Source organism: Phaenicophaeus curvirostris, chromosome 1, assembly GCF_032191515.1.
Source record: "Phaenicophaeus curvirostris isolate KB17595 chromosome 1, BPBGC_Pcur_1.0, whole genome shotgun sequence".
Lineage (NCBI taxonomy): Eukaryota > Metazoa > Chordata > Aves > Cuculiformes > Cuculidae > Phaenicophaeus > Phaenicophaeus curvirostris.
Window position 1 is genome coordinate 50,032,363 of NC_091392.1, and position 12,394 is coordinate 50,044,756.

General features: G+C 39.2%; 1 protein-coding gene across 1 annotated transcript in view; it reads left to right on the forward strand.

Annotated features, from left to right (window-relative positions):
- Positions 1-546: 546 nt before the first annotated feature.
- The window catches only part of ZDHHC17 (zinc finger DHHC-type palmitoyltransferase 17), a 71,889-nt gene continuing 60,041 nt past the window's right edge, over positions 547-12,394 (forward strand). Inside the window, exon 1 of the mRNA XM_069857845.1 lies at positions 547-670. Coding sequence (XP_069713946.1) covers positions 608-670 — 63 coding nt within the window. The 5' untranslated portion in view covers positions 547-607. The remainder of the gene's footprint in view (positions 671-12,394) is intronic.

Genomic DNA, 12,394 nt, shown 5'->3' on the forward strand with positions numbered 1-12,394 from the left:
ATGAGGACAGGCTGAGAGAGTTGGGGTTGTTCAGCCTGGAGAAGAGAAGGCACCAAGGAGACCTTAGAGCAGCTTTCAGTACCTGAAGGGGCTACATGAAACATGGGGAGGGCCTGTTTGCAAGGACGTGATGTGATTTGAGGTGCTGAGGGGCATGGTTTAGTGTTTGATAGGAATGGTTGGACTCGATGATCCGGTGGGTCTCTTCCAACCTGGTGATTCTATGATACGCTGAGGGGGAATGGCTTTAAATTGGAAGGGGGGAAGACTCAGGCTAGACGCGAGGAAGAAATTCATCACCATGAGGGTGGTGAGACACCAGCACAGGTTGCCCAGAGAAGCTGCGGCTGCCCCATCGCTGGAGATGTTCCAGGCTAGGTTGGACGGGATTTTGAGCAGCCTAGTCTGGTGGGAGGTGTCCCTGCCCGGGGCAGGGGGGTGAAACTGGACGGGTCTAAGGTCCCTCCCAACCCACCCCGCTCTATGGCCTGAAGAGCGGGGCGGGGGGGGGGAACCAGGGGCGGGGCGGTGAGGCGAGGGCCCCGCCTCTCCCCTCCCCTGTGCCGCGCGCTTCCCGGCATGCAGCGCGCGGCGGGCTCGCAGCAAGATGGCGGCGCCGCTGGAGGAGTACGAGAAAGAAGCGGGCTGCGTCCCCATCCTGCACCCGGAGGTGAGGGCAGCGCCCTTCCCTCCCTCCTTCTCTGCCTTCCTCCCTCCCTGGGCGGTGGTGCTGCCTCAGGGCTTCGGGAAGGCGCCTCGCCTCGCTGAGGGAGCGGTCGGGGCGGGAGGGATGGGCCGCCCCCGCCGGCGGCCTGGGTGTGAGCGGCGGCCCCTGAGCGGCGGCGCTGGGAGCTCGGGCCGGGGGCGGCGGGGAGGTGGAGTGAATGTTTCCTCTCGTGTGTGGCTGGCCCTGGCCTGCGGGCCGGGCTTGCTCCGGTCCAGCCCTGCGGGGGGCGTGGGGTTTATTTTCATAGAACCGGAGAATCGCTAGGTTTGGAGAAGACCTTTGAGATCATCAAGCCCAACCGTACCCGCGCGCTGCTAAACCGTATCCCTAAGCGCTTCATCCACCCGTGTTTTAAATACCCTCAGGTAATAACGACTCAACCACCTCCCTGGAGAGCCTGAGAACCCTTTCGGTGAAGAAATTTTTCCTTATGTCCAATGCGAACCTCCCCTGCAGCAACCTGAGGCCATTCCTTTACCTCCTGTCATTTGTGAAACCAGACAGTCAGTCTTTTCCGATGGGTTGTCCAGGCAGTGGTAGTAATGCTCACACGTAACATGTAGAGGTCGTTTGGTTTTGTATTTTTACTCTTCTTTTGTGCCACCCACCTCTGTCAACAGTGTAAGTGTATTCTGCAGGACTAGGATGATTGTTTTGAAACATATTCAAAACAGTTTAGAAAACCTTTTACGTGTGGGCTTGTCGACTTGTACGTCAAGGATTGCTAGAATTGATTTTTCAGCCTATGAAAAGGATTAGTGCATATGCCAGGTTCTAGTTTTTGCTTAACAGATGGCACTCTTTTTTCCCTTAAACAACATCTTAATGACACTTCAAGTTTTCTTGATGACTGAAGAGGCTGCATAGGCCTCTGTTTGATTGTTTATTCTACCCACTCTTCTCTACCTCTTCAAACTGTGCATACTTATGACTTTAAAATAGATCCGTCTGTTCTGAAGGTTAAGTAGCAAAACGATGCACCCCAAATAAGTATCTTGATTTTTTGGTTGTTATTTTGTTTGGGTTTTTTAAGTTATGTGCAGAAACTGATGCTACATGTTTCTTCTGTCTGACTGGAGATGTACCCTCATTTGCAGTGTCTGAAATTTTTCAGTAGTGACAGGCATTTTCAGTACTGATTCAGACTGTTGGATGTTCTTTGGAAGAACATGTTCTTAACTTGTGGAAACTTTAGATGGGCAGTCTAAAACTATAAAATGGAATAAGAATTATCTACAGACTGTTAGAAAACTGTTGAGTTTTAAGGATTGAAGAAGATTAGTATCTCAGTTAACCTTGAGTAATTACTTCATAATGAACAACAATGTCTCAATTTAGATTGGTGACTTTCACTAGTTAAGAGATCTGGTAGAATTTTATGCTTTCCTTTTGTGTGTCAAGTTGAGTGTGTACAAAAGATGGGAAGGAGGGAAGTTAATATATTTTGTATGCTGTTAACACTGACCTAAATCTTTTAATGTACAGTAACTATCACTTGTCTAACTAGTCTTGAGGTGGTTTTACATGTTTTTTCTGAAAATTCTGAGTATTGGACTTTATTCACAGGGTATTATTTACATGGATTTCAGTGAGTGTTTCCCTAGTCCTTAAAATCCCTTTGTGCAGATAAGCTTTAAAAGAGAAGGATGTTTTTAATGTTGCTGGTAAGTATGGGTATTTAACGAGCATTTCTAAAGTGTTTGTTAAAAGCCTAAGGATTCTGTACTGTAGCAGAGCTGTATTGTCACAGACTGCCCACTGAATGCTGTAGTGCATCTGCGTTCAGGCATTATTGAAGGAAAGGGGCCTTCATACTTGGGGATTTCCACTTCTTGAGAAAATAACACCATGTCCTTATTTAAGTAGTGGTCTTGAAGCATGCATTCAATTCTTACATTTGTATACATATAAAACTGACGCTTTCTACAGGACTGTCAATCTTTCCCAGTTTCTTATGTTTCATGCTACTATTATCTGTCATGCATATTTTAAAAATATTTTTTCTGTGGTTTTTTTTTTTTTTTCAATGGGGCTTCGCTTCTTGCTGTATTTCTGTTCTGACCAATTCGGATTACTTTCCAAATTTTTCAAAGGGCTTTTTTGGAAGGTGAGTGTTTGGTTTTATATGGGCTTTGCATTTTGCCATGAGATATTGTGAACGAAGTATTAATGTCATAGGAAAGTTGTTCTTAGGGATAGCGAAGAATTACTTTTGTTTCAAAGGTTGTTTATTTTTTCTTCTTATTGCAAGTTTAGTTTAGTGTAACAGTGGATATCCCACTGTTTTCAGCTAGTAATGTTGTAGGACTACTGGGGGAACAGCAAAGCATATAAATATTGTTTTAGTGGCAAAGTACAACAAATAACATCAATTACTCATGTAGTACTCATGTAGTGATCTTGCAGTAGACGATAAATGGATGGCTAACTGCTGGCTAACTACTGTGTCTCAGAAATAGTTGCTAGATAGAATTATTCCTGAACTGTTCCTGAAAGCCTTAGAGGAGTTAATCTATTAGTCTCAAGATTTTTTCATGAATGATTTGGAAGTAATAACAAAATTGTCATTAAGAAAACTTGCAGCTGAACAAGATGGATAGGTGCTAAGCTGTGAGGACAGAACAAGTGTACAAAACCATCCAGAATTCACGTGTAGTTATGCTTGTGAAACAGAAGTGCACCTTAGAGCAGCCATATTAGAAGTAATGTGTTAAGGATAAAGAACATGGGTATGGGATTGTATCCTTAAATTTATTGACTATTAGGATATAAATATGAGCAAGCAGTTCAGCAGGAGCTTCAAGAATAATGTTTTGATTTGAAAAAATGTAATCTATTTCTTGATTTATTTTTTTTAAAGTGGTTCACTGATTAGGAACAAGGAGTTGATTTTTAGCTGATAACATGGTAATACTAATGATGAAGTTTTGTCTTTAAAAGTCATTGTTAAAGAGTAAAGAGTGTGGGAAAGAGTTAATGATTTTAATAATGCCTTATAGTGAAAGGCTTGAAAACATTCTGTTCACATTATATGAAATAGTCCTAAGCACCTTTTTTTCCCCCCCACGTAAATACTTTCTTACTGAGATGCAGTGCTTTATTCAGTTTGTGCCTAATGAGATCCAAGTTGCTGGAAAATAAACTGGAATGAGATCAAATTGAGAGGCACAAGTGGAAAATGGTGAGGATACTCTTCTAAACAAGAGCAACTTTCTGACCGTTCTGTGGGAAGTGATGAGAGGCTTGGATGTTTTATTTTGAAATCCAAGAAGGGAGTAATCTTTAGAACATGGATTTTGTTTGTATTGCTCCATTTTGTTTGGAAAATGTTGTTGTTGTGTAGCCTAATGTGGCCTGAGCTGTTCAGGGCTGCATCTCTTCCTAAACAGCAAGAACTGCTGGGAAAAAAGATTTGTTCTGTTACTGCTGCAGTGTATTCACCAGGATTGTTAGCTGGTGTGAGATATGTTTGAGGGACATGGAAATTAGTGGTTATTACTGATCTCTTTTGGTATTAGAAAAGTCTTGGCTGTGGAAGTTGGTTTTGTTTGGTTGGGTTTTTTTTTTGTTTTGCTTTATTTTTGCTTGTTCTGAAGTTGCAGAAAAATCTTCCTGCAAAGCTGGAATAAAATTTTAAGAGTTATAGACTGGAAGGAATTATTCCAGCTGGAAGCCTTCATTTTTATTTTGTATTCTTAGGTGGCAGTGTGAAGAAAGTAGGTAAGCTTACTGTAGATAGCTTTGGATTTAATTTCAACTCTCTAAAATATTAGCGAAAAGCTTGATTTCACAATCTGCCTATATTCCCTGTGGAATTCTGCTGATAATGTTGGGGCTGTGTTGGCGTGCAAATTGTTCTTGATTGTCCCATAAGAGCATGGGACTTGCTTTATAGTTTAGTCAGGATCACTCCAGGGGCTAAGCTTACATGTGTGAGCTCATTCAAGGATCAGTTATTGTTTATTGTATTACTTGTAAAGGAGGATGGAACCATGAAGTCTCAAACAAATTATGCTTAATATTGGAAGTTGAGTCTTGCTTCATGAATCGTGGTTAACTTTGTAGTTTGAGAGCATAGGAGACTGCAGATCTAATCCAGCCTTCTGATGCAGGCATTGAAGTTTTTTATGATGAAATAATTTTTCTTATGGCCAGTGTACTACTTATAAAGTAAAAAGGAAAATAAACAAAATCCTGCAGTAACAGATAGTACTGTATAGCTGGGCAAGTTGTCTCCAAATCTAATTAATCTGTTGAAGACTTAAACCTGCTTCGAGTCTGAATTTAATTTGTTTCTGTTCATTACATCTTGAGAGGTATCTATCCAAATATAGGTCTGTCTGTATTTACTTAACATGCTGATGATTATCAGATCCCTACACTGGTGTTGTGATCTGCAGCTCTTCTCACCCTTTTGAGTCTCTTGTTATGATGTGTTCTTTAATTCATTCAGTGGGTCTATGGCGTTGCTTTGAGTGCAACACCTATTGTAGCAGTGAATTTGAGAACAGACCACTGTAATAATAGTCATACCAGAGCCAGTTTGTAGTTTTCAATATGTGCAAGATAGAGCACATTAGCTTTATATTCTAATTTCTTTATGAAAATATCAAGCAATACTAAACCAAGCACTTTGGACATTAATTGTGCTTAACCATCACTGCTACTTTATCAACTGAAAGTGCTGGGTTTATTTTCTCTGAAGCCATGGTGCTTGGCATTACAGGTCTTTTTTTTTTTTTTTGTTAAGTCTATATCAGACCTAATGAAGCCAACAATAACTTAAAATTGTAATCACTTATAACCCACGTTATCTTTTATACAGATCACTGGAGTTTCTTCAGGCTTAGTGAAAAGCAGTATTTACATCTTTTGGACTATATGATTGACCTAAATAACCTGTATTTTAAAGAAGCTTAATACCATTTGTTGTTATGTTAGAATGCAGTTTATCAGCGGGTTATGATTTAAATTCTGGCTTTTTTCCTCAGGTGTTTTTGTTCTGCACTTATTGAACATTTTTAAACTTCGTGGGGTTTTTTTTTGTTTTCGTTGATAGGTCTGTTATTCTTCTGTTGTAATCTTAACAACTTTTCTCCATTTCTTTTGTTGTTAGGATGCTGCTTGACCTTCTGGAGATAGGGTTGTCTTGTAGCCTTTTGCTTGCCTTTCAGTTTCCTATATTTTTCTAGTTTGTCATGCTCACTGTCAGTGCTTCTCTTCCCTTTTTTTACATGATTTTTTTACAGTTGTTCTCACTTCCCTTCTAAACTGTGCAGTTGTTCATCACTCTAGGTTTTTTCTCAGTTGTAATATTGTGGCTTCTCAGGCATCTAGTAAAACACTTAAAAATATGTTTCAGCTATTTACAAAAACTGTATTTTCTTTTGATTGGGGCAGTAATTGGTGTTTAAATTTCTAAAACAGGCCCTCTTAAAGAATCAGTGGTAAATGCCTGGTTTGACCTAAATTTCTGTTGACTCAGTTTGCTTTTACTTGTTAAACACAGAGTTTATTTCTATTAGATTTTACAGAATGTTGATCTTTCAACAGTATTTGTTTCACCGTGTTTTCTTGTTTGGGTAGGAAAGTAAAAAGACCTAAATGTGGAAGAGGGTCACATTTTAACTTTGCAGAATCCAGTTTAGGGATTTAAAGAGGAAAATGTGTGCTGTTTGCCTGAAAACTGGGTGATATTGCCATTGGTACTGACATGTTTAGATGAGAGCAACCTCAGTAACTGTATTTCAGCATGAACACTTTCCTCTTCTTTCAAAGACAATGTAACATTTGACTTTCACAGCATCCCTGTACTTGAGAGAAACACCAGGGTCTGTTACAAATGAGACTGTAAAACAAAGTCGAAAACTTTTTTTGAAGTCAGAAGGAGCCTGGCTGAATTGAACCCTCAGGCCTGTCATGTCATATATGTAGTGTAACATTAGACTACAATTTGTCTTGCACAAGTTTGAAATCTAGTAATTTCTTCCTACACTTGTAGGATGCCCTGAGGTCTTCAGAAGTGTTTCCTTGATTGTATGTGTAAGGGGGGGGAGGTTCAAAAAATGGAGAGTACTAAGAATGCTGTGATCAGAGCTTGGAAGGCTGCTCAAAACCAGAGGAAGATGACTCAAGGAGGAAGTGCAGTAGCAAGAGGGGGAGGACATCACAGTGTGCTTTGAAAACACTTGTATTGCTGGGTTTGAAGGATGTGGTTTTGCAATTGATTTTAAGCTGGTCTAAAGCCACTGTGGAACCTAAACACAGACCTTCACCCTTTCTGGGGTTAGCTCTTGCAAATGTGTAGCCAAAAGGTGCATTGGAATAGTTCTTGCTTTGTGAGTTTGTGACCTGAAACCATTATTGCACTGTTGGGAGAACTGGTAAGAGGTAATGGAGAATGTACAGCTGGGACAGTGAGCGTGACCACCCCTTCTGACGGGAGGGGAGTTTTAGCTTCACTTAAGCTGATTGTGAAACCTTCCTTTAAACACTTCCACCGGCACGCATCTGCCAGTAATACTTACCTGGTCTGAGGATGAACCAGTTCAGGGAAGTAAATCGGTATAAAATTCAACACATGTGAAAAACTGTGAATAACTGCGAGTTCACTAAATGTTCTCATTGTAGAATCCAGTATCCTGCAGTAGAGACAGAAGATAGAAGGTGAACTGGTATGACCAATTTGGAATGTTGGGAGCTGGGTAGAGTGGGACTGTTCTTAACTATAAGACCATACATTTTCTGTGTTTGCTCTCATGTGCTGCAGAAAATTGACTGTCAGCATGACTAGAAACACCTCCCATGCACTTGCTTGTTGTGGTAGAGGAGCCAGCCTCTGTTTATCATAAGTGAAAGTGTGCGTAGCTGACTGTTGGTTTGAAGCTCCACTTGCTGGTTCAAGGTTGTCGTGGGAATGGTGGATTGAAGTTTTCCATGGAGTGTAACTTGTGCTAACTTGTTTTCGGTACATGCTGAGGAGGAAACAGGGGGTCTATAGTAGACTGCTTGTTCTGCTGCGTGTACTTGCCAGTCCTTTAATTCTTAATTTAATTTTTTCGCTGTTCCTCAGAGGTGAGTTAGCTATAAATTCACAGCATAATTTACATTTGAGTGTGGCTTTGGCAAGTACTTGCTGAATGAAGCAGAATCTTCTGTATATATATGTCATTACCATGTGTTAAAACTGAATGAAGAAACTTGATCTCTGAAGAAGAATTTCAGAATATATTTTTCTGGGAATTTTAAATAGAGGTATTTTTTTCTCTGAGTAGTTAAGGATCAGGATTGAGCTGGGTACATACTTAGGTGCATTTTTGAAGTGTAGCACTTTGAGTGAAGTGCATAATTGAATTTAAGTTACTCTCGTGATGACTGACGACTAATGCTAGGTCTCAGATATTTCATTTTTTTTTAAGTTGAGAGGTACACAAGTTCATATGCTCTGAGAGCTTAAATCATTTGGAAAGAAATAGAATTTTATTTCCATTGAAATCCTGAGATTTTGGCTGAGAACACAGTTCAACTCTCCTTGAAAAGAAAGCCAAAAAAGATGTATGTACGTGTTAATGTAAGTTGTTGACTAAATCAAAACTTTAAGCTTTAAATCACAGTAGTTTAGGCCTTTAATTTTTTTCAACCTTTACAAATGCTAGTAAATGCATGTGTTTTAAATAACACTGCTGTGACACTATGTGTGCAAATACAAGACCTCTGAAAAGTAGTGTGAAGTACAAGACTTCAGTTTGGGAGCATCTGTAAGTAAATGACTAGAAAACAATTGGTTATGGATGCTTGCTTTGAAGAAACAAAACTTGTTACCATCTGTGCCTTAAATCACATGGTCTCTGACCTCTATGTAGAGTGGTCGGATTAAGGGCTCTGGTTGAGCATCTCTAACTCATTATGTAAAAAATTAGATCTGCATTGGAGGGCAAGCAGAGTTATTCTCTGTGTGATGGCTGACTGTTGCTTGTGGGTGGAACTCTTATCAGCAAAAGGACTCCTTTATTGTGTTTGAGCTGAGACTTTCTCAATCTTCTTCACTGATTTTAAAGAAAGCACTGTCAGCTTAAACTGTAACTTGCTTTCAGAAAAAAATCAGGGAATTGGGTACAGATTTTTTTTGATTATGTATGTATTCTATAATTAATCTCTCCAGATTTTTTCATAAATGCATCTTCTAATGGTTTGTCAAGAAACTGTGCAAATAGGTAAAAAATTTTAGGAGGGGAACCAAACAGGGTTCACAGGATACTGTCAAGTGTGAAAAGTAATGGAAAACAGTGACAGACTTGGCATTGAATTAAAGGATTTTTTTGTCATGTCGTACTCATTTTGTATAATATACTGTTATAATGGGGGGCAGGGAGAATCCCAGCATTAATTGTAAGGGTCAAAGTGAGTCCAACAGTATGTATTTTCAAGCCATACACTGAAGTGTGGTGTTTTGATGTATAATATGACCAGTTAAGATTTTATTGGGGTTTTTTTGTTTGGTTTTTTTTTTTTTTTAAAGTGTCGTACACTTTTCTCATGGAGAATGTAATCTGTTTGAGATGGAAGTTTTATAGAATGTGTTAGTTTCACTGAAGGTGTGTATGCATCGTTACAGGTCAGGCAGTGTAACAGCTCACAGCTGCTAAAGGCTCTGGCTCCTGAAACTGATGAACCTAATATAGCCCTGCAGAATTCTCTCTCTCTCTTTTTTTTTTTTTTTTTTTCTGGCTAGGACTGTACTTGAATGTGAGAGAAGAATCAGACTTCTCCCACTTGATTACAGTCAACAGTAAATCAGATTAGTTGTTACTGTTGTTTCAAGACAAGAAAAAGCTACTCTTGGGATTGTTCAGCCTGGAGAAGAGAAGGCTCTGGGGAGACATTATAGAGGCCTTCCAGTACCTGAAGGGATCCTACAAGAAAGCTGGGGAGGTACTTTTTACAAGGGCATGGAGTGATAGGACAAGGGTGAAGGTTTAGACTAGGCATTAGGAAGAAACTCTTCATGATGAGGGTGGTGTGGCACTAGCTGTGGATGCTCCCTGCCTGGAAGTGTTCAAGGCCAGGTTGGATGGGGCCTTGGGCAGCCTGGATTGGTGGGAGGTGTCCCTGCCCATGGCAGGGGGATTAGAACTGGATGACCAAACCATTCTATGATTCTTATGCCTGTAAAAAATTAGATGTGATTGGCTCTAAAAGTTAAGATGTGATCACTTAAACTCTGTTTCTGTGTCTTTCTGTATTGCAGATTTAGGTGTATGGGTAGGAGCAGGAAAGTTATAAACTTTAGAAGAGGAACTGCCATTAAAAATGCTAAAATAAATGCTAGCAATATCTTTCTTAGGAGAGCAATGAGTTGTTTTGCTTGTACTTGTGTTGTGAACATTTTTCTGTTAATGCCAGTGCATGAGTGACTGGTATTTATGTGCATATAAACTAATGTGGGTGTTGATAATATGCAAATTACTATAAATATATTTGTGTAGATTCTTGCACTTTTAAAAAAGTAGGAGGAAAACTGGGAAAGCTTACTAAAAAGCACTATATTCTAATAAATGAAGAACAGAGAAATCAATTACACAAATACAGGGGAAAGAATTCTTTAATGTTAACCTCTAGTAGTCCCTTTAAGTGTGACATGCATACATCAGGATTATTTTGCTTCCTTGAGTGTACTTGGCTGCAGTCACTTCCAATTTTATCATGATTCTTTTGACTGCAGCCACATATGGGAATAGTATAGTCATCGTTAAAAAAAAATCTTTTCATTAAGAAATAAAGGCAATAGTATGCAATACTTTATGGAAAATAATGCTTCTATTTCCACATTTTTATTTTAGAACTTGTTAATATTTTCTCTTTATGTTATTTATTTTGGTCACTGTTCAAAATTTGACTGTCTGATCATGGTATGGTTTCCTTGCAGCAATATTGCATAACGTTAAAGGAAAAGCAGTCCTAGCCATCTGTTAATGCCTACCAGAGCCATGTGTAGCAGCTGTAAGCAGCAGTATTTTCCTCCCTCCCTTATGTCCAAGCAGTCATACTGACCTATTCATATCCTCCTGCTATATATAATTGTGAATTATGAAATTAGTATCTTGGAATAATTCAGTCTTGGTCATCTTATTCTTTTATGTCTAACTGCTTTTTTTTTTTTTTCTGTGAAGAATGTTCTCAAAATTCTCCTTAAGCTTATTTAATTTGGTGGTTTTCTTATTGGAAAAGATTAAAAGATTTGAGTACTGAGAGGAAATGAGCATAGCTCTACTTGTGCATTTGGTTATGAAGAAAAGTGATTGGGAATGCTGGTATTTTAATTCTCATTCCTGGGAGCTTTGCTTACTTTTTCCCTCTTTCCCCTGCACTTCTTACTTTTCTTCTGTAGTTACTTTTGATATTTTGTTTTATTCTCTGTTTCCCCATCTTATTGGTCTTGTTTTCCAGAGGAGGTTCCCTTTTCTCCTGTACAGTGTTTCTTTTTTCTCCAAAAGCCCCTTTTGAGCCTTAATCTCATTCTTCCCAGTCTTTTCCTACACTGCATTATTTACGCATCTGTGCAAGCAATCTGCACATTTTGTGACTAATGACGGTCTAGTCACAGATGCATCTGAGTGATTAGGGCACTGTCAAAGGATAGTCACTGAAGTGGGAAGCTCGTTTAGAAAGAGTGACCCTTGATAGTAGTTGGGGAACCGGATTTGATTCTTATAAAGAAGTAAAATCTGTCTCTTGCAACCTTCTGACTGTACCAGTTTCTAGAAGTAGCATTATTGTCTTCATCGTGTCATCCAGACTTTCTTGAATATTTAAAAGCTGGAGTGTGTTATTCTGTGGTTACTTAGTCAAATTAGCAATTGACAGCTGCCAAAATGTTCCTGCTACCTTCTCTTTACTTGCTTTTCCTCTACCAGTGGCTCTGGAGCCTGTCTTTTCACAGGAGAAACAGATTAAACTTGCTGTCATAGTAAAAGAATAGGGTCTTTCTGTTTTTTTTGTTTAATTTTCTTTCCCCCTCTAATGAATTGAATGGGCTCAGTGCCACCACAGCTCTAAGTACCAAAGCCTAGCTTCAGTTAGGCAGCAGGAGCACGGAGCCAAGAGCAGTGGGGGAGAGTGGGCAGAGGAATGACCTTTCTCTTTTAGCAGTAGTAAACTGCTAATTTGGCTCAACTCGTGTTTGGAAGTGGCTCCTTGAAAAAGGATGCAGTAAGTGGAGATTTAGTGTTTGCTACCTTTATTGTAAATCAGTACAATCAGGTCTCTGCTCTGCTACCTTCTAATTTAGCTTTCCTGACTTAGAGCTGGGAGGAGGGCATTGTCAGTAGAGATCAAAATAACAAAAAATAAGTGCATTTGGATTTCAGTTAGCTTTTCATCTTTGAATTAGCTGATAGTGGTTTTTAACAGTAGATCATAATTGTAAAATTTAGCTTTCCTGGAATAAATATTTTCATCTTAAGAGGAAAAATATTTTGACACTTGGGAATATTGTTGAAGCCATATGTGAATGTGGTATATGTTCTAGGCTCAAAATGTTGTGTTGTTATTTTATTATCAATCTGTCATATGTTTAAAAAAATCATGGTTGTTTCAAGAATATTAATTATATTTCTAAAATTTATGTGAGGGCATATAAATTAGAGGCAATCCATTCTTTCCTGGTTT